The 22,094-nt window shown below is 40.4% G+C and overlaps 1 protein-coding gene across 1 annotated transcript in view; it reads left to right on the forward strand.

Annotated features, from left to right (window-relative positions):
- The window catches only part of CAGE1 (cancer antigen 1), a 42,737-nt gene that overhangs the window by 15,077 nt on the left and 5,566 nt on the right, over nucleotides 1–22,094 (forward strand). The window contains exons 4-8 of the mRNA XM_065886018.1: nucleotides 225–1,273; nucleotides 3,347–3,496; nucleotides 5,343–5,450; nucleotides 7,363–7,443; nucleotides 7,656–7,763. Of these exons, the coding sequence (XP_065742090.1) occupies nucleotides 225–1,273; nucleotides 3,347–3,496; nucleotides 5,343–5,450; nucleotides 7,363–7,443; nucleotides 7,656–7,763 (1,496 nt within the window). The remainder of the gene's footprint in view (nucleotides 1–224; nucleotides 1,274–3,346; nucleotides 3,497–5,342; nucleotides 5,451–7,362; nucleotides 7,444–7,655; nucleotides 7,764–22,094) is intronic.

Here is a 22,094-nt window from a genome sequence, read left to right on the forward strand (position 1 = left end):
TTTGTGCTCTGCTGTGCTATTAGGTGCTGTACATACATTCAGCAATTAATACTTAAGTATTTTTGTTAATTAGACATCAGTATTGGAAGTAGATGTTGTCATTGTTATTTCAGAACTGAGAATACCAAACTAGGGATCTTGGATTCAAGGCCAGACCTCAAAGCTCATGACCTTTCTACTCTTTCATACTTATTTTATTTACTATAATTTACAGATTGCACATTCTTCAAAAGGAATACAGAATTCTACGGATATTCCTGAGATGTCAGTCAGGCACCAAAAGGAAGTCGCAGTGGAGGGGAGGGAGAGTCCAGAGATTGTCTCAACTTGGTCTCCGACAGGCATTTCTTGGAGTGGTGGAGCATCTTGGGAGGACTGCATGACACCCGACAGAGAGCAGAGCTTGGAAAGCTCAAAGCCTCTGGAAGAGGACATGGCTTTAAACGAAGTCCTACGAAAATTAAAGCGTACTAACAAAGAACAGCAAACTCTGATCCAAGACCTACAGCGTCGTAACATGTATTTAGAGAAGAAGGTTGAAGAACTGCAGAAGAAGACAACTAAAGAGCACGTGTTCGTGGACATCATCAATAAGCTAAAGGAGAATGTTGAAGAATTAATTGAAGACAAATACAGAGTAATGCTAGAGAAGAATGATACACAGAAGACATTGCAGAATTTGCATGAGATTTTAGTTAACACCCAAAAACATCTTCAGGAATCCAGGAATGAAAAGGAAACCTTACAGCTAGAGTTTAAGAAGATCAAGGGCAATTATGTTAGTCTACAGGAAAGGTACATGACTGAAATGCAACAAAAAAATAAAGCTGCAAATCAGTGCATGGAGATGGACAGAGCCTTAAGCAAGAAAGAAGAAGAGGTAGAGAGGCTGCAGCAACTCAAAGGAGAACTGGAAAAGGCCACCACTTCTGCTCTGGACTTGTTGAAAAAGGAAAAAGAGACCCGAGAACAAGAGTTCCTGTCTTTACAGGAGGAATTTCAGAAACATGAAAAGGAAAACCTGGGTGAAAGACAGAAACTGAAATCTAGACTTGAGAAATTGGTCGCTCAAGTTCAAACATTGCAGTTCATATCCGACAATGAAAAGGCTAAGAATACAGAACTCCAGCAGCAGATCAACAAAGTAAAAAATGAAAACTCAAAACTTCAGCAGCAGGTTGCATGGAGTGAGGAGCAACATTATGTTCCTCAATGTGAGACAGCTCAACTCAAGGAGAACTTAGAGGAAGGAACAGAGTCAGATATGGCAAAGGTATTATCACAAATTCAGAATCTCTAATGCAGAATTTCAGGAGTTTCTAGTAGCCTTCTGATGCATATTTGGGCATGGCCCACATACAGATTTGTTGGCAGAGAGTCATTAACGAAAAAGAGAGAAAGGAAAATGCACCACAGGTTTGGAGAAGTTTCTTTGGTTCTTGGGTACTCACATTAAAGAACAGCCATTCCTGGCCTCTCGTGATGATTTTGGTAATGGTGAAAATTAATGTGGGAATTTTGTGGGTTCCTATGACCAGTCATCCGGAGCATCCTTTGAGAAAAGATTTTCTAAGTGGGGGTCGCAGTCTTTTTATACCACATCTACCTATTCAACAAACTAAATAATACAATTGAATATTTGGTTTACAAGGTAAAACAAACCTGTATTGTATCACATAGTAATTTTGTAAAGTTATAAACATTCTTGTTGAGATGTAGTTGACATATAACATTATACTGGTTTCGGGTATACAACATAAAGATTTGATATTTGTATAGCAAGATGATCATCATGATATATCTACTTAACATTTGTTAAAAACAACATGAAAGCCTCATATCAATGTGTTTGGAAAGGCTGTAATTTTGTATTTGCAGTTCAAATGTATTTTTTGGCAGACAGCCTGGAAGCATGGCCTGGTAGTGATAATCTTCACAAGCCAGAGCATATCTGTTCTATTTCAGTTTTGTAGGCCTGCCTTAAAGTATTTATAGTATGCAATCTTATTAACTCTGACTACTTAGAAAGAAGGCTAATCTAAACTACAAAAATGCATGTTTATTTTTATATTTGTCGTAATAACTTAGGCTGAGCTGATCTGTTGCTTGAAGATGTCCTTAGGGGACTCTCTTTCATGAATCTGTAATCAGTATAAGTATTGCTTGCAAGTAAATAATTCTATTATTTTTAATGACTCAGAAAAATATTGTTCTCTTATTAAAAAATTCTCTCTGTGATCTTTTCTCCAGAAAGAAGGAAGGACTGTCTAAGCCAGTGTGGTTCTCAAACTTTAGCATTCATCAGCATCAGCTGTGAAAATGCAGATTGCTGGGGTCCACCCAGATTTTCTGATTCAGTAGGTGTGCAGCGGGGCCTGAGAATGTGCATTTCTAAGAAGATCCTGGATCTCACTGATGCTTCTGGTCCAGGGATCACACTTTGAGAACCACTAACCTAAACAAAGATGACCTTAAGTTTAGCTGTTAGCCAAATCACGGCAAGTTTTGAATTAGTAAACGCTGAGTAAATTACTGTAACTGTGCAGAAGTTTATCCAGTATACAATTTTTTCTTGAGCTTTCTTCTTTAAAAAGCAATGAAGTTCCTTGTTCTATCTTGACTAATCAATTTCTTTTTTTTTTTTTTTTGACTAATCAATTTCTTTACTCTGCTTTTAGTTTTGCTTTTCATTACCTTTAGGTCCATTCTCCCAAAGTGTGTTCTGGGAGTATCTTTGAGGTCAAAAGCATTTTCATGGTAATAAATACGAAGACATTAATGCCTTTTTCATTCTCATTCTTTCACAAGTGTACGGTGTAGTTTTCCAGAAGCTATGTGACATGTGGTGGTGTAATTGCTTTTCAGGGCTGATGGAATGTGGGAAGCACATATGAGAATCCAGCTATCATCTATTAAGCTAGCATTAAAAATATTTGCAAAAAGTGTAAACACTGCCACTCTTTTCACTAATTTTTCATTTTGGAAAATGTGCCAACTTTGTATTGTTACTTACATTGACACATAATAGATTTATTGTTATTTGAATTAGTAAACAAATATTTTTGAATGTTCTCAGTTGTAATTTCAGTACAATAAATATTGACATAACTGATAAATATAAATATTGTAATTTCTAATACAATAAGTATTGATAGTTATAACCTAGTAAACAAAAAGTTTTGGGGATCCTCAATAATTTTTAAGAGTATGAAGGCATCCTGAGAATCAAAAAGTTTGAGAACCCCACTGCTCTGAGTTTTTAAGAGTGGTATTTTATTCAGCATTTTACCTAAAAAGTAATCCAGCTTTGTCTTTATTGTGACAAATCTGAATTGTGTACATGTAGGATGCAAAGATGATACATTCTAATTTGTTCCTGAATCACTCACCTTGTAAAGAAGAGAGCCCGAATCCCCCAGACGTGAAAAGGACTTCACAGCTGACTTCCAAAATTCGCAGTCTTCTGGCTCTGATGGTACGACTTCTTATGTGCCAGGTAATTATAAAAAATCATATTTTTTACTGGGAGAAGAAATATCAAGGTTGGACAATTAAGTTGTGAACGAAAAAAAATGGAAGTAAAAATACAGATCCTTAAACCAACCAATCAGCCCTTCCTTCTTCCCACTGCTTCTTTCTTCAACACCTAATTCCCACAAATCTATAGTAAGATGATAAGATTAAAAAAATAAAAACGTGAGGCCAAACCCTTCCCTCAGTGTTTTCCACATTTCAGGAAAACTCCCTCAGGGTAATAGTCTTGTGCTTCAGGGCAGCCTGTGATGAGAGATTGTTCACACAAATGAGCTGTTTACCCGATCTAAAAATACAGCTTTGGGGCAGGGGTCGGGCAGTGCAGAGCTGTGTACATTAATTAGTAGAATGAAAAATGAAGTTAGTGTCCGGTGAATTCAAGGCATGGCTTCACCACCTCACTGCTGTGTGACCTGGCCAAGTAAATTTTCCTTTCTCAGCCTTAGCTGAAGTGATATTTGCTGCTGCCCTGGGAGGTTGCAAACACTACATTTGAATGAGAGAAACTTTTAAGGGCATATGTGACGCTTGATAGCTTCTCAGTTATTGAGCTGTGTTTCTTCCTCTTCCCTCTGATCGTTGTACATTTCTTTGAGCTTCAGTGCACTCCTCTGAGCCAAAATTTGGGGACATGAGTTTGCGATGTTCCTGGTCCAACACAACCTTTGTTCCTACTTTCTTTTAGCTAAAATTTGCTGCCAAGCTAAGCATTTTTAGCAGTGTCCACAAACTGGTGGCCCATAGACTGTATCCCCCTGAAGTTTTGTCTTTAATATTTGAATTTGAATATGGCACAAACTCTTTGCTGTAACCTTTTCCACCCCACCTTGCCCCTTCAGACATCTGCTTTCTTATCATATTTGCTTGGCTTTTCTCCTGTCTCACTGGAGGCTGCTGTTCTTTCTCAGGCTTATTTGCTGGCTGCTGCTTCTCTACAAGACCTCTCAGTCAGGGAGTGAGTCATCAGCCCTCTTCTTAGGAGATCTCATCCCAGGCCAAACAGATATCTGTTTGCTTAAGCCTTCAAGAGCAGAGACTCGATATGTCAGATGCCCTCTGCCTAATGCAGGGTAGGCCCTTACCAGGCGCTCAAAAACTATTTGCTGACTTCCCAACCTGTCCTTGGAGGCATTTAAGTTGACCCTGCTTTTCATGGGTTATCTCATTCAATTCTTACACCATTTTTTACATTATCAGACTTTTTTTTTTTCTAACACGGAAAAACAAACTGAGGCTCAGAATTACTCAGTTTCTTGTCCAAAGTCAAGTGGTTAAGTGACAGAACTCAGATGGTTAAGTGACAGACAGCTCAGATACAAACCCAAGTAGTCTGACTGTAATGCATGCACTTTTGACCCTTAGGTTATATTGGTACAAGTATCTTCATTCTTGTGGAATGTGGGTGCCACTGAAATATCTAGAGTTTCAGTATTGTTGAGGATGTCTGATTGTTCTGGTGTCAGGTATAACAATTTGTCTAAAATTTGGATTTGTAAACTGACTAGGCTAAGAGCAGATGTATGTATAAGTATATAAGCATGTGTAGTTATTAACTTCCCAGTGATTATACTAATTTGTCCCAATAACAATTTACATATAAGTGTGAATCTATATGAATTCTTTCCACATTAACCCTTTATTAGATGGCTTATGATGAGTAACTGAAGAATTGAGTTCAATATGATTCTATCTCCTTTTGTTTAGCCACTTATTTTGGAAGGGAGATTTCTTTCATTTGTGTTCTTTCCTTCCTCCTTTTAGCTTTCCTGATAACTTTTTAATATAGCTTCTCAAAATGTTACCCTTAGGACATCACCAATCCTGATGCCAGACATTTCAAAGAGAGTGAGAAAGTTAATGATATGCTACAAAAATTGAAGAGTTTTCATCTTAAAAAGAAAAAATTTGATAAAGAGGTACTGTATGTATTCTTCATTCTAAAAATTGTATCATTTTTAGTGAAAAAAGACAAAGAAAAAGGTCACGTAAAAGTATAAAGAAGCTCCTAAAATTTTGGATTTTTAAAAATTATTTTTGGGGACAAGATTAGCTTTACTTTGGCCCTCACTAAGGCGATACACTGTTCAACATTTGACTTGTTTTATAACATAAGTATGTTAGAAAATCTCATTCATCTACCAAAAAACTGGTATGATTATTTTTTCACTTTTATATGGTACTACTGATTCCTGAAGAAGAGAGTATTTTGATATTTCTATAGTGATTACAAACTTTATCACTTGGAATAATGAATACATTGAAAACAAATTTTATTTCTCAAGTGGGACAAAAGTAAGGGAAGAGGCTCTTGGAATTTCTTCAATCATTCTTTTCTTGATGTAGTGGTGCAGAGATGGAGAGAGAGAAAGAAGAGAGTCAGTTATACAGAGAAAGTGGTAACAGGACATGAAGGTGTGTGCTTTTAATCTGAAAGGAATACAGAAGTGACTAATTTATCTGGCTAAAGGAATAAAAACGTATTTAAATCTGGGATTCAATTTCAGTGCTGCCTTATCAGGAAATGACTTCTCTGAACTGAGGTGGCTAGAAAATTTGTTGCAGGTATTCTGCGGAATCTCTGTCTCTTAGCTAACCTCTAGAGAAAAGGACTAAGGAATAAACAGACATGCAGAGAAATTACTGGCCTCTACTTCTTAAACTAGTCTTCAGAAATAAGCCCAGTTGAGGATTCGAGCAGGATGTTACAAAAATACCATTTCAGATATTTATGTTCTCTTGGTAAATTTCTGTGTCATTCCTGTAATACTGGCAGATGAAATAATATGATGCGTGTAATTTGATTCAGTGAAGGGAGTTGCAGGGAGGAGGAAGTGGCTGGGGTATTAACGATACAAGGCTGACCGTTAACTGTTAGTAGTTGAAACTGGGTAATAGTTACATGGGCATCCATTAAAGTTTTTCCTCTTTTTTGGAAAGTGTTCATAGTAAAAAAAACTATTCTGTGCAGCCCTCACTAATATTTGGAGGAGTTAGAATATTGAATGTTACAACTTATCGTTATTACATGAAACAAACAAATGAACAAAGAAGAAATGACTATAAATTGCATCTAGAAAAAGTTGGCTAATTTTTTTTCTTTAAAGAAGAATTTTAATAGCCTGGCTGTAAAATCAATTGAATATTAGGATAAGCTCTCTGGAGATCCCAAGCCCACGCTCAGGTTTAATGATTTACTGGACTCACAGGACTCAGCACATAGTTGTTCTCACAGCTATGATGTATTATTACCGTGAGAGGATACAGAGCAAAATCAGTAAAGGGAAAAAGCACGTAGGGCGAAGTCCAGAGGAAACCAGATCCAAGCTTCCAAGAGTCCTTTCCCAGTGAGTCACACAGGATGCAGTTCCCTTTCACCAGCAGTGACCTGTGCAGCATGCGTGAAATGTTCCCGGGGATGCTTATTGGAGACTGAGTGTCCAGGGTTTTGATTGGAGGCTGGTTGGGTAGGTGCCCTCTGCCTGCCACGGACCAAAATTCCAGACCCTCCCGAAGGAAAGGGGTGTTCAGCATAAATGTTCTTTGTACAAATAGGCACAGTGAGCCTTCATATCAGGAAATGATGGAAACCCTCCCACAATCCAAGTTCCTAGATGCCAGTCAGAGGGCAGTCTGGCGAGCAGGCCTTTCTAAGGACAGCAGTCTCAGGCCTGCTGTGTGAACTCTCTGCTACACAAGCGCTTTAAAAACAAGACACCTTTGGAGACCAGGGATTGGACTGTGCATGGTTTGGTGACTTTATTATAAATGTTACGGAATGTAGTTTTATTTCCTCTCCTTCTCTGAAATAGAAAATGCTTTTTTCCTTAGCTACTGAAACATAAAGACAGAATCGCAGCTTTCAGAGAGTTAATTGCTAATGAAAAATCATTTCAAGATCAGGTTGCAGAGGTGAGTTAAACATTCACTATGTACTGTCTTTAACATACAAAAATACAATTTTAGATACTTAACATTGAAGTCATTCTGACTCCAAGTTCTACACATCTGTTATTGAAACCACTGGCGATCTCTCTGGTGGTTAAACTAATAACATATTCATTGTCAAATGTTCCAAGGAGTGTGAACATACTGGAAGTGAGTACAAATATGTTTCATCTCAGGTTACAGACTTGGATTCAAATGAAGCCAAGAATGCCGGAGAGGTACCTGTCTTACTGGGAGCCAAACTGGATCAGTACCACCACCTAAATGAAGAGCTTGATTTCTTGGTAAGAAACACCTTTTGCTGCTTTGCTAGCATTTTTCTATACAACACCATTTTATTAACAAGTTCAGGAAATTACCAACCTTCAAAAATTTTGCTCATTGAAATGGTCACACACTGGCATAGTAGCAGCATTATTCACCCACAAAAATATACAATTGAAGTTTGCATTTTCAGGTTTTGAAATTTTAAATATTGTCCCACCTGATTTCTGTTTAATCAGATTTTTTTTTCTTTCAAAATGCAGAAGTTTTCAGATATTTGCAGTTTTTCATAGTGGATGGAGCACATTTATATTGCTGCATATGCTACCACTATTCTTATAGCAGCAGGTGTCTACAGCAATCATGATTAAGGGATGTGCTTTGGAAAATGGCACTCATACTTTAGATGGCATCTAAAGATAAAGGCATCACAAGGAAAATGGTAATTATGTGGGGGGATGGAGGTGTTAGCTAAGCTGTAGTGGTAATCATTTTGCAATATATAAGTGTATCAAATCAACACGTTGTATACCTTAAACTTACACAGTGTTATATCAATTATATCTCAGTAAAGCTGGAAAATTTAAGATAAAGGCAGATAAAACAGGAAAAATACGTGGGAAGAACATAAAAATATCTTGGTATCTAGAGAGTTACAGCCCATTTGGATCCCACCTTAATTAAAAAGTGGTTAACATAATTTATTTTTTAATAGCTAGAGAAGTCTATCATCATATTTCTGAATTATTAAAAATCAGGGAATTCCCTGGCAGACCAGTGGTTGGGACTCAGTGCTTTCACTGCCAAGGACTCGGGTTCAATCCCTGGTTGGGGAACTAAGATCCTGCGAGCCGAGCAGTCTGGCAAAATAAATAAATTAATAATTAATGATAAATTAATTAAAATCGGCATTCTGTACTAAATTCATTACATACCCATTCATCTTTAAGAGAGAAAAAAAAGTCCAACATGGTGAGGGCTTAAAGGTTTCTTCTTTTCTAATTTGTTCATTTTTTTCATTAAATAATTGTTGACTTCCCACAGAAGGTTGAGCAGGGCTAGTCGCTATGAAGATAGAAAGATAAATCAAGCATGAGTTCTGGGCTTCCCTGGTGGCGCAGTGGTTGGGAATCCGCCTGCCAGTGCAGGGGACACGGGTTCGAACCCTGGTCCGGGAAGATCCCACGTGCCGCAGAGCAGCTAAGCCCTTGCGCCACAACTGCTGAGCCTGCACTCTAGAGCCCGTGAGCCACAACTACTGAAGCCCACGCGCCTAGAGCCCGTGCTCCGCAACAAAAGAAGCCACCTCAATGAAGAGTAGCCCCCACTTGCCACAACTAGAGAAAGCCCGCGCACAGCAAAGAAGACCCAATGCAGCCAAAAATAAATAAAATAAATTTATTTAAAATAAAAACACGAGTCCTGCTTCCAAGGAATCTGGAAAAGTAGATGCAATACATAGGTAATTATTTACGAGGACTAAAGGGAACATTTTAAAAAAGAGATATACAGTGACAAGCATCCGACAGAGGAGATCAGAGGAGGAACCGATGGCATCCTGGTGGGAGAAGCACAGAGGACGGTGACCGGACTGTTAGTGGGCGGATGAGAGGAGGGCACGCGGTAAGCTCTGACTCCATCACCAGTTTCAGTGCTTCAGGCATAAAAAGGATGGGAGTGGACCTTGATCTTCCCCGGTTGGGAAGCTGGAGTGAGGAAAAGACACAAACGGAAGCGCTCAGACACACTGTGTCACTTTTAACATGTGCTGCAGACTTCCTTGTACAAACCGTATCTCAGAGAAACCAAATAATTGATGAGGGAGAGGTCTTCATGGAAGAATGTAAGCTATTAAAAGCAAGAGAAGACACACCTGCAGAAAATTACATTTTGCATCCCTGAATAAAATAAGGAATCCAGGCAATTACAATGCCTGCCAAAACCTGTAAGTTCAAGGCTCATAGGAACCTGTTAATGACCAACACCAGAGCCCCCTCATCTGCCTCAACCGCACGAAAGGTGAGACATGCCCCCAACGGGATGCAGGAGGGAACGGGGCACTGTGCGTGAGGTGTTCTCACCTGAACTACCTGTTCTTAAAGCAAGCTTCTAGACCACACGACCAGCTGACAGGATAAAGAACCATATTAAGTTGACCATGATAAAAATCCCGAACGTGAGAAATTCTAATCCATAACAGTTGGCACGAGGAAGAGGAGGGAGAGGAGAGGAAGAGCTGTTCTAGACTCAGAGGTTAGAGACTTGAGACAAATCAAGCAGACACATCGTGTGTAGATCCTGGCTTGAACACACCCACTTCACAAAGATATTCGTGAGATAGCAGCAGCAAACCGCTAATGCAGGGGACACATTTTAATAGATGTGATAGTGGTATCATTATGTTTTTTATTTTTAACTTTTTTTCTTTTTTGCGGTACACGGGTCTCTCACTGCTGTGGCCTCTCCTGTTGTGGACCACAGGCTCTGGACGCGCAGGCTCAGCGGCCACGGCTCACGGGCCCAGCCGCTCCGCGGTATGTGGGATCTTCCCGGACGGGGGCACGAACCCGTGTCCCTTGCATCGACAGGCGGACTCTCAACAACTGTGCCACCAGGGAAGCCCCTCATTATGTTTTTAAAAGCCCTTGTCTGTTAGTGATACATACTGAGAAGTGTTTATGAGTGAACTAACATGATGGCTAGCTTTGCTTTAAAATACTCCAAGAAATTTAAAAGGTGGCATAGTGAGAGTGGGGGGTGGGAAGTTGGAGACAGATGAAAAAATACTGGAAAAATGTTGATAATTGTTGAAGTTAAGCGATGGGTACATGGAGGTTCGTTATACTACTCTCTCTACTTTTGTATGTGTTTTGGAATTTTCCAAAGTAAAAAGGGCTTTAGTTTTGTTCTTTGGTTTTGAAATGCCGAAGTGTGTTCTAGAAGGCTCACTCCTCATTCTCCAAGGAACTCTAGGCCAGGAAGACTAGGTCTGCCAGAGTTAAATTTGGTGGCTTGCACCTCCTCTCATGCTTTCTCAGGTACTGCTCCTGTGGTCCTTCTGACCCCTTGCCTTTGGTTCTTCTTCACAATTCTGATCTTGTTGGCTGTTCCAGGAACCTCCTGACCTCCTCCATCCTGAGACAGGACCCCAGCTTTGCCTTCCTGCTGGCTCTAGCCAGCTGGATGTTTAACTTTCAAGTGCAAACTGTCTCCTGGTCCTATAAGGCCTTGGTAAGGTACACCAAAGTCAGGGATTTGGTCAGAGGGGAGAGGCAAGAGTCCAGTTTACACTGCTGACATTCCGGGTTCAAGGGGAGCTAATAAGATTGACCCCTCAAGTTCCTCCTAGATCCCATCTTCTGTAAAATAGGAACCTTTTAATAAAAATAAGATATTCTTTTTTAAATTTTTATTTCATATTGAACTACAGTTGATTAACAATGTGTTAGTTTCAGGTGAACAGCAAAGCAATTCAGTTATACATATACACGTAAAAAATAAGATATTCTCTAACCAGTATTATAGAAGATATCCTTTAACCATTGTTGTAGAATAGTTGAAGATTAAAAACTAAAATACTATCCTAAAATGCACCACTTCACTATAACACTCGATATATTACATAAAACATTTACCTAATTTGGACTTCCCTGGTGGTGCAGTGGTTAAGAATCTGCCTGCCAGTGTAGGGGACATGGGTTCAAGCCCTGGTCTGGGAAGATCCCATGTGCTGTGGAGCAACTAAGCCCGTGCACCTAGAGTCTGTGCTCTGCAACAAGAGAAGCCACTGCAACAAGGGAAGCCACCACAACGAGAAGCCCCTGCTCACCACAACTAGAGAAAGCCTGTGCACTGCAACTAGAGAAAGCCCGCGCGCAGCAACGAGGACCCAATGCGGCCAAATAAATAAATAAATATATTTTTTAAAGAAAGATATTCTCTAACCAGTATTATAGAAGATATCCTTTAACCATTATTGTAGAATAGTTGAAGATTAAAAACTAAAATACTATCCTAAAATGCACCACTTCACTATAACACTCGATATATTACATAAAACATTTACCTAATTTGGACTTCCCTGGTGGTGCAGTGGTTAAGAATCTGCCTGCCAGTGCAGGGGACATGGGTTCAAGCCCTGGTCTAGGAAGATCCCATGTGCTGTGGAGCAACTAAGCCCGTGCACCTAGAGCCTGTGCTCTGCAACAAGAGAAGCCACTGCAACAAGGGAAGCCACCACAACGAGAAGCCCCTGCTCACCACAACTAGAGAAAGCCTGTGCACTGCAACTAGAGAAAGCCCGCGCGCAGCAACGAGGACCCAATGCAGCCAAATAAATAAATAAATATATTTTTTAAAGAAAGATATTCTCTAACCAGTATTATAGAAGATATCCTTTAACCATTATTGTAGAATAGTTGAAGATTAAAAACTAAAATACTGGCTTCCCTGGTGGCGCAGTGGTTGAGAATCCGCCTGCTGATGCAGGGGACGCGGGTTCGTGACCCAATCTGGGAAGATCCCACATGCCATGGAGCAGCTGGGCCCGTGAGCCATGGCTGGTGAGCCTGTGCATCTGGAGCCTGTGCTCCGCAACGGGAGAGGCCACAACAGTGAGAGGCCCGCATACTGAAAAAAAAAAAAAAAGCTAAAATACTATCCTAAAATATACCACTTCACTTTAGCACTCTCTATATTACATAAAACATTTACCTAATTTGGGCTTCCCTGGTGGTGCAGTGGTTAAGAATCTGCCTGCCAATGCAAAGGACACAGGTTCAAGCCCTGGTCCGGGAAGATCCCACATGCCACAGAGCAACTAAGCCTGTGCTTCAAAACTACTGAGCCTGTGCTCTATAGACCGTGAGCTGCAACTGCTGAGCCCGTGTGCCACAAGTACTGAAGCCCATGCACCTAGAGCCTGTGCACCGCAGCAAAGAGTAGCCTCTGCTCGCCACAACTAGAGAAAGCCTGCACGCAGCAACGAAGACCCAGCACAGCCAAAAGCAAAAAACAAAAAACCCATTTACCTAATTTATTATTTTGGTAGCCTTTAAAATTAGAAGTTTGTTAACTTAAAAAGAAATACTCAGAAGGAAGCATCATATATATATATATAATTTTTATTTTCATGTTATGTTCTATAGCCATAAAAATAAGAAAACAACAAATATGTAAAGCAGAAAATTACTACTCTAGGAAAATTTTTCTAAGTATTCCAAAAGAAAATAACCGTAGTCCCTTGTCTCATGATCCCTCTGAACTATGAACCATACCTGCCAGCTCCTGGATTTGGGCACAGTCACCTTGAATATACTTTACATTGGTGTTACCAATCTCCTGAGGAAGGGTCTAGGTTCACTAGGATTCAGGTCATACAGGTGAGAGGGCTGTCCCACCAGGTGGAACCCCAGCTCCTCGGTTTCTAGAGAAGATGTCAACCTTACCACCTATTTCCTTGTTTTCCCAAGCTCCCTGGGCATTCCTCTGATGCTCTGACCCTATTCCTCACCTTCCTGGTTCTGATTTCCCTAAATCCTATTCTAAAGCCAGTGCAAGAAACAATATTTGCGCTGAAGACCCTTTTCAGAGGATATAACCTCAATCTATCTGCCGACCAGCTCTTAGGAGGAGCATGTGTAAGGACTCCTGTATCTCTGAAGGGTTATGTGTGCCAACTTGTCATTCCTCTAGCAGTAACCCGCAGTAAAAACACATTTTACATCTTGATCAGATGTAAACACACACAGAAGAAACACCAGTTTCATATTCTGTCCTGTTCTATTCCATTTTTTGTGTGCGTGTTGTTCATATATTCATTTCAGTACTTATCGAGTCACAACCTGGATCATGTTTGTTACCGGAAAGCTGCTCCTTGGAACTCGCTATCTTGGCCCTCAGAGAATTGCTTTTACTGAGTTGTGTCTTGGTGTTTTATGCCCTCAACAATCCTAGGAAACATCTTTTTCCATTTGTTGTAAAAAGATTGCTGCTTCCCTTAGTGCCACTTGGATGAGAACGTCCTTTGAGACTTCAGGCCTACTAGGGAAAGCTTTTCTTAGAAACGGTTGCTTTCATCGCATGAAAAATGAAAATCATGTAACTGATCAGGTTCCTGTTTGCTTTGGCTACCAGGAAGTTTAGTTCCGAAAGCATGGTGCTGTAGCTCGGGGCTTAACTGGCTTCATATCCACCTGTTGTTCTTTACCTGTTCTGTACATTCTGGTTTAATTATTTATTATTTCTATTTTTTCTTTTTTTTTTTTTTGTGGTACGCGGGCCTCTCACTGCTGTGGCCTCTCCCGTTGTGGAGCACAGGCTCTGGACGCGCAGGCCCAGTGGCCATGGCTCACGGGCCCAGCCGCTCCGCGGCACATGGGATCCTTCTGGACCAGGGCACGAACCCATGTCCCCTGCATCAGCAGGCGGACTCTCAACCACTGCGCCACCAGGGAAGCCCTGTTTATTTTAAATTTCTATTTTATTGCATATATTCAATCTCAAAACTTTTGTGTAAAGAATTGGGGAATCAGTCAATCAGCCAGCCTTCAGATATCCCAGTCTCCAGGACTGTTCATAATGAGGACTGATGCACTGCTGTCATGGTATTATTTCTACCTTGACACACTTTTTCTTTTCTTTTCTTTTAATTAGAGTAAAATTGCTTTACAATGTTGTGTTAGTTTCTGCTGTACAGTGAAGCGAATCAGCTATATGTATACATCTACCCCCTCCCTCTTGGACTTCCCTCCCCACCCCATCCCACCCATCTAGGTCATCACGGAGCACCAAGCTGAGCTCCCTGTGCTATACAGTAGGTTCCCCCTAGCTACTTTGACACACTTTCTCTGTGAGTTGACACTAGCAGTGTAAGACAAGCAAAAGCCTCTTAGGAAACCTGGAATCATGAACTAGGTAGAGCCAGATACCCTGACTGTATAGGCCAGGCTGTTGAACCTCAGGTCACAGCAGCCCTCAGTGCCCCTCTCTGGGGTGTGATAGGCACAGTGATGGCCTCCCAAGATGTCCATGCCCTATTCTGGGAACATGCAAAAGGGACTTTGCATCCCTTAATGAAACAAGGAAGCTAGCAATTATGGCAAAAGGGACGTTGCAGGCATGATGAAATCAAGCACCTTTAGGTGTGAAGATAGACTATCCTGGATTATCAGGATGTGCCCACTCTAATCACAGCTATCCTTAAAAGTGGAGAAATCTTCCCAGCAATGTCATAGAGAGACATAGCATTGCTGGCTTTGAAGACAGGGAGGGACCCAAGCTGAGGAAATGTGTGCAGCCTTTGGAAGCTGGAAAGTCTCCCCTAAAGCCTCAGAAAGGAACCAGCCCTGCCAACGCTTTGACTTTAGCCGAGTGAGACACCTGTCAGACCTCTAAGCAACAGAACTATAAGGTAATAAATGTGCATTGTTTTAAGCCACTGAGCTTGTGATCATTTGTTATAGCAGCAGCAGGAAACTAATACACGATATGCTGACCTCATTTTCTTTAGTGATTTGGATTTCAGTGTCCCATAATATATTGGGGCAAGTCCATATATTATCAACATGGAACTATGTCCACAAATCTATAATACGGGGGACCACAGAGAGGACCCATTCCAGGAACTCCTCCTCTACAGGAATTCACATCTGAACAGCCCGCCTGGACCCAGCGGACCTCCTCCCAAACCAGCAGCCACTGCTCTGCTGCCTCTCAGTGCCTGCTGTTCTCACAGTGCAGGGGGGCAGCTTTCCAAGAGGACTTACTCCTCCACTACGGTCAAGTGCATGTTGCTTTGGGCAGGGCCAGGCACGTGCTCTTCCTCCACCAAACTCCACCCTGCCCTGGGAACCCGCTTCTCCTAGATGACTGACAAGGCCCATCCCAACTTCTGTGGGTCTGCATCTGCACCATGGCCCCGGCACTCATGGGCAGACCCCTCAGGAAAGGGGACCAGGGGGGCTGGGAGAGAGTGCTGCCACACCTGCTCTCAGCCCTCAGGCACCCCGGGGTTGGAGGAGGTCTTGTTAGACCTTGTTTATTAAAAAGTGCCTTTTTTGGTTAATAGATCTTTATTGGAGTACAATTGCTTCACAATACTGTGTTAGTTTCTGTTGTACACCAAAGTGAATCAGCCATATGCATACATATGTCCTCATATCCTCTTGAGCCTCCCTCCCACCCTCCCTATCCCACCCCTCTAGGCAATCGCAAAGCACTCAGCTGATCTCCCTGTGCTGTGTGGCTGCTTCCCACTAGCTATTTTACATTCGGTGGTGTATATATGTCAATGCTACTCTCACTTTGCCCCAGCTTCCCCCTCCCACCCCGTGTCTTCAGGTCCATTCTCTATGTCTACATTAAAAAGTGCCTTTTGACATGCTTTCAGAAAAATGTGTTAGACTTTTCCAGTGATTTGATTTTAATAGACTGTCTTCCAAAACTTTTCTATTTTGAAATACTTTTTTTAACGTTAAAATAATGAGCTCTTAATGAAAAGACAAGTCATGGACTGTGAAAAAATATTTGCGTATCACAGATCTGATAAAGGACTTTTATCTAGAACATATAAAGACTCCTTGAAAACAAACAACCAAATTTTTTAAATGGGCAAAAAGGTTTTAACAGACACTTCACTAAGAAGATACATGGATGGCAAATGAGCCCATGAAAAGATACTCAACATCATTAAGAGGCAAATTAAAACCACAGTGAATATCACTACACACCTGTTAGAATGTCTGTTAAAAAGACTGGCCATACCAAGGATTGGTGAGAATACAGAGCAACTGAAGGTCTCATCCACTGCTGGTGGGAATGTAAAATGGTACAGCCATTTTGGAAAACGTTTTGGTGGTTTCTTAAAAAGTTAAACGTGTACTTACCATCATTCTACTCCTAGGTGTTTTATTTACCCAAGAGAAATGAAAGCCTATGTTTATACAAAGGTTCCTAGCTGCTTTATAATAGCCAAAAACTGAAGGCAACTCAAATGTCTATCAACAGATAAATGGATAAACAAATTGTGGTACATCCATACACTGAAATACTACTCACTAATGAAAAAGGGGTGAGTTGGAGATTGGTTCAAGATGGCAGAGTAGAAGGACATGCCCTCACTCCCTCTTGCGAGAGCACCGGAATCACAGCTAACTGCTGAACAATCATCAACAGGAAGACACTGGAACTCACCAAAAAAGATACATGACATCCAAAGACAAAGGAGAAGCTGCAATGAGATGGTACAAGGGGCGCAATCACAAGAAAATCCTGTAACTGCTGGGTGGGTGACTCACAAACTGGAGAACACTTATATACCACAGAAGTCCATCCACCGGAGTGAAGGTTCTGAACCCCACGTCAAGCTTCCCAACCTGGGGGTCCAGCAACGGGAGGAGGAATTCCTAGGGAATCAGACTTTGAAGGCTAGCGGGATTTGATTGCAGGACTTCGACAGGACTGGGGGAAACAGTCCACTCTGGGAGGGTGCACACAAAGTAGTGTTCGCATCGGGACCCAGGGGAGACTGAACCAGACCTACCTGCTAGTGTTTTAGGGTCTTCTGCAGAGGTAGGAGGTGGCTGTGGCTCACTGTGAGGACAAGGACACTGGCAGCAGACATTCTGGGAAGTACTCCTTGGCGTGAGCCCTCCCAGAGTGTGCCATTAGCCCAGCCAAAGAGCTGGGTAGGCTCCAGTGCTGGATCACCTCAGGCCAAACAACCAACAGGGAGGGAACCCAGCCCCACCCATCAGCAGACAAGCAGATTAAAGTTTTAAAGTTTTACTGAGCTCTGCCCACCAGAGCAACACCCAGCTCTACTCATCACCAGTCCCTCCCATCAGGAAGCTTGCACAAGCCTCTTAGATAGCCTCACCCACCAGAGGGCAGACAGCAGAAGCAAGAAGAACTACAATTCTGCAGCCTGTGGAACGAAAACCACATTCACAGAAAGATAGACAAAATGAAAAGGCAGAGGACTTTGTATCAGATGAAGGAACAAGATAAAACCCCAGAAAAACAACTAAATGAAGTGGAGATAGGCAACCTTCCAGAAAAAGAATTCAGAATAATGATAGTGAAGATGATCCAGGACCTCGGAAAAAGAATGGAGGCAAAGGTCGAGAAGGTGCAAGAAATGTTTAACAAAGACCTAGAAGAATTAAAGAACAAAGACCTAGAAGAATTAAAGAACAAACAAACAGAGATGAACTATACAATAACTGAAATGAAAAATGCACCAGCAGGTATCAGTAGCAGGATAATTGAGGCAGAAGAACGGATAAGCGACCTGGAAGACAGAATGGTGGAATTCACAGCCGCGAAACAGAATAAAGAAAAAAGAATAAACAACAACAACATTCGCATTATAGGGGTCTCAGAAGGAGTGGAGAGATAGAAAGGACCTAAGAAAATATTTGATGAGATTATAGTCAAAAACTTCCCTAACATGGGAAAGGAAATATCCACCCAAGTCCAGGAAGTGCAGAAAGTCCCAGGCAGGATAAACCCAAGGAGAAACACACCGAGACACATAGTAATCAAATTGACAAAAATTAAAGACAAAAATTATTGAAAGCAACAAGGGAAAAATGACAAATCACATACAAGGGAACTCCCATAAGGTTAACAGCTGATTTCTCAGCAGAAACTCTACAGGTGAGAAGGATGTGGCACGATATATTTAAAGTGATGAAAGGGAAGAACCTACAACCAAGATTACTCTACCAGTCAAGGATCTCATTCAGATTCGACGGAGAAATCAAAAGCTTTACAGACAAGCAAAAGCTAGGAGAATTCAGCACCACCAAACCAGTTCTACAACAAATGCTAAAGGAACTTCTCTAAGTAGGAAACACAAGAGAAGAAAAAGACCTACAAAAAACAAACCCATAACAATTAAGAAAATGGTAACAGGAACATACATATCAATAATTACCTTAAACATGAATGGATTAAGTGCTCCAACCAAAAGGCACAGGTGCGCTGAATGGATACAAAAACAAGACCCATGTATATGCTGTCTACAAGAGACCCACTTCAGACCTAGGGACACATACACACTGAAAGTGAGGGGATGGAAAAAGATATTCCATGCAAGTGGAAATCAAAGGAAAGCTGGAGTAGCAATATTCATATCAGATAAAATAGACTTTAAAATAAAGAATATTACAAGAGACAAGGAAGGACACTACATAATGGCCAAGGGATCAATCCAAGAAGAAGATATAACAATTATAAGTATATATGCACCCAACATAGGAGCACCTCAATACATAAGGCAACTGCTAACAGCTATAAAAGAGGAAATCGACAGTAACACAATAATAGTGGGGGACTTCAACATCTCACTTACACCAATGGACAGATCATCCAAACAAAATTAATAAGGAAACACAAGCTTTAAATGACACAATAGACCAGATAGATTTAATTGATATTTATAAGACATTCCATCCAAAAACAGCAGATTACACTTTCTTCTCAAGTGCGCATGGAACATTCTCCAGGATAGATCACATCTTGGGTCATAAATCAAGCCTTGATAAATTTAAGAAAATTGAAATCATATCAAGCATCTTATCCGACCACGATGCTATAAGACTTGAAATCAATTACAGGGAAAAAAATGTAAAAAACACAAACACGTGGAGCGTAAACAATACATTACTAAATAACCAAGAGATCACTGAAGAAATCAAGGAGGAAATCAAAAAATACCTAGAGAAAAATTACAATGAAAACATGACTATCCAAAACCTATGGGATGCAGCAAAAGCAGTTCTAAGAGGGAAGTTTATAGCAATACAAGCCTACCTCAAGAAACAAGAAAAATCTCAAATAAAGAATCTAACCTTACACAGAAAGGAACGAGAGAAAGAAGAACAAACAAAACCCAAAGTTAGTAGAAGGAAAGAAATCATAAAGAGAGCAGAAATAAATGAAAAAGAAACAAAGAAAACAATAGCAAAGATCAATAAAACTAAAAGCTGGTTCTTTGAGAAAATAAACAAAATTGATAAACCTTTAGCCAGACTCATGAAGAAAAAGAGGGAGAGGACCCAAACCAATAAAATTAAAAATGAAAAAGAAGTTACAATGGACACCACAGAAATACAAAGCATCAGAGACTACTACAAGAAACTCTATGCCAATGAAATGGACAACCTGGAAGAAATGGACAAATTCTTAGAAAGGTATAACCTTCCAAGACTGAACGAGGAAGAAATAGAAAATATGAACAGACCAATCACAAGTAATGAAATTGAAACTGTGATTAAAAATCTTCCAACAAACAAAAGTGCAGGACCAGATGACCTCACAGGTGAATTCTATCACACATTTAGAGAAGAGCTAACACCCATCTTTCTCAAACTCTTCCAAAAAATGGCAGAGGAAGGAACACTCCCAAACTCATTCTATGAGGCCACCATCCCCCTGATACCAAAACCACACAAAGGTACTACCAAAAAAGAAAATTACAGACCAATATCACTGATGAATATAGATGCAAAAATCCTCAACAAAATACTAGCAAACCAAATCCAACAACACATTAAAAGCATCATACACCATGATCAAGTGGGGTTTATCCCAGGAATGCAAGGGTTCTTCAATATACGCAAATCAATCAATGTGATATACCGTATTAACAAATTGAAGAAGAAAAACCATATGATCATCTAAGTAGATGCAGAAAAAGCTTTTGACAAAATTCAACACTCATTTATGATAAAAACCCTCCAGAAACTAAGCATAAAGGGAACTTACCTCAACATAATAAAGGCCATGACAACCCACAGCCAACATCATTCTCAGTGGTGAAAAACTGAAACCATTTCCTCTAAGATCAGGAACAAGACAAGGTTGCCCACTCTCACCACTCTTATTCAGCATAATTTTGGAAGTCCTAGCCATGGCAGTCAGACAAGAAAAAGAAATAAAAGGAATACAAATTAGAAAAGAAGAAGCTAACTGTCACTGTTAGCAGATGACATGATACTATACATAGAGAATCCTAAATGTGCCACCAGAAAACTACTAGAGCTAATCAATGAATTTGGTAAAGTAGCAGGATACAAAATTAATATACAGAAATCTCTTGCATTCCTATACACTAACAACAAAAGATCAGAAAGAGAAATTAAGGAAAGAATCCCATTCACCACTGCAACAAAAAGAATAAAATACCTAGGAATAAACCTACCTAAGGAGGTAAAAGACCTGTACTCAGAAAACTATAAGACACTGATGAAAGAAATCAAAGATGACACAAACAGATGGAGAAATATACCATATTCTTGGATTGGAAGAATCATATTGTGAAGATGACTATACAACCCAAGGCAATTTACAGATTCAATGCAATCCCTATCAAATTACCAGTGGCATTTTTTACAGAACTAGAACAAAAAATCTTAGAATGTGTATGGAGACACAAAAGACCCCAAATAGCCAAAGCAGTCTTGAGGGAAAAAAATGGAGCTGGAGGAATCAGACTCCCTGACTTCAGACTACACCACAAAGCTACAGTAATCAAGATAATATGGTACTGGCACAAAAACAGAAATATCAATGGAACAGGCTAGAAAGCCCCAAGATAAACACATGCACCTATGGTCAACTAATCTATGATAAAGGAGGCAAGGATATACAATGGAGAAAAGACAGTCTCTTCAATAAGTGGTGCTGGGAAAACTGGACAACTACATGTAAAAGAATGAAATTAGAACACTGCCTAACACCATACATAAAACTTAGCTCAAAATGGATTAGAGACCTAAATGTAAGACTGGACACTATAAAACTCTTAGAGGAAAACATAGGAAGAACACTCTTTGACATAAATAACAGCAAGATCTTTTTTGATCCACCTCCCAGAGTAATGGAAATAAAAACAAAAGTAAACAAATGGGACCTAATGAAACTTAAAAGCTTTTGCACAGCAAAGGAAACCATAAACAAGATGAAAAGACAACCCTCAGAATGGGAGAAAATATTTGCAAATGAAGCAACTGACAAAGAATTAATCTCCAAAATATATAAACAGCGCATGCAGCTCAATATAAAAAAAAAAGCCCAATCAGAAAATGGGCAGAAGACATGAATAGACATTTCTCCAAAGAAGACATACAGATGGCCAAGAAGCACATGAAAAGCTGCTCAACATCACTAATTATTAGAGAAGTGCAAATCAAAACGACATGAGGTATCACCTCACACCAGTTAGAATGGGTATCATCAGAAAATCTACAAACAATAAATGCTGGAGAGGGTGTGGAGAAAAGGGAACCCTCTTGCACTGTTGGTGGGAATGTAAATTGATGCAGCCACTTTGGAAAACAGTATGG

The sequence above is a fragment of the Phocoena phocoena genome, chromosome 10 (genome assembly GCF_963924675.1).
Source record: "Phocoena phocoena chromosome 10, mPhoPho1.1, whole genome shotgun sequence".
In the NCBI taxonomy this organism is placed as follows: Eukaryota; Metazoa; Chordata; class Mammalia; order Artiodactyla; family Phocoenidae; genus Phocoena; species Phocoena phocoena.